Below are 633 nucleotides of genomic sequence, written 5' to 3' on the forward strand. Positions count from 1 at the left end.
AACGCTGTTCTTTAATCGGGTGTAGGTGGCTGTGTAATTGGAAGTTTCTGTTGATGAAATGAAGGGAGGCATCTAGTTTAGTGCCCCTTTCTTTAACCCAACAATGCCAGCACAGCTGATAGGAATGGAAAAGAAGGCATGAAAGGTAGCAGACAGGCTTTAAATGCCCCAGGGAAGCAGATCTGGAGAAAAAGGAGCCAGGCTGCAGTCACTGCAGTACCTGTTAACTTCAAGAGCACCTTGACTACTCCTGGGCTCCCCTGGTTCCCCCCCAAAGAAGAGTTTTGCCTGATAGTTGCCTTCCATGTCTCTTGTTACAAAAGAAGAAAAGGGAGAATACCACTTCAAACGTCAGAACAGTTACATTGCGTAAAGATTATCGATTGGCATTTTTATTTATTTATTGTGAAATGTTCAAGATATTATAAAATAATCCCCAGTCACTAGAATAATTACAGCTGGCCTTGCGAAGTGCCGCATCTGTTGGTGATCTGGTTTAATTTTTGTTGCAAGACATCTTGCCTCGTACCGCGGGATACGGCTTCTCTAACGCCGACAAGAGCAGCAGCGCTTGTGAGCCTTTGCTGGGGCCTGGGGCCGAGCTGCCGGTCTTGCAGTTGGAGGTATAAGCAG

The 633-nt window shown here is 46.1% G+C and overlaps 1 protein-coding gene across 1 annotated transcript in view; it reads right to left on the reverse strand.

Annotated features, from left to right (window-relative positions):
• Positions 1–496: 496 nt before the first annotated feature.
• LHCGR (luteinizing hormone/choriogonadotropin receptor) overlaps positions 497–633 on the reverse strand; it is a 62,395-nt gene continuing 62,258 nt past the window's right edge. Inside the window, exon 13 of the mRNA XM_035903609.1 lies at positions 497–608. Coding sequence (XP_035759502.1) covers positions 497–608 — 112 coding nt within the window. The remainder of the gene's footprint in view (positions 609–633) is intronic.

This window comes from Egretta garzetta, unplaced genomic scaffold (genome assembly GCF_000687185.1).
Source record: "Egretta garzetta isolate BGI_Z169 unplaced genomic scaffold, ASM68718v1 scaffold11, whole genome shotgun sequence".
NCBI classification, from domain to species: Eukaryota; Metazoa; Chordata; class Aves; order Pelecaniformes; family Ardeidae; genus Egretta; species Egretta garzetta.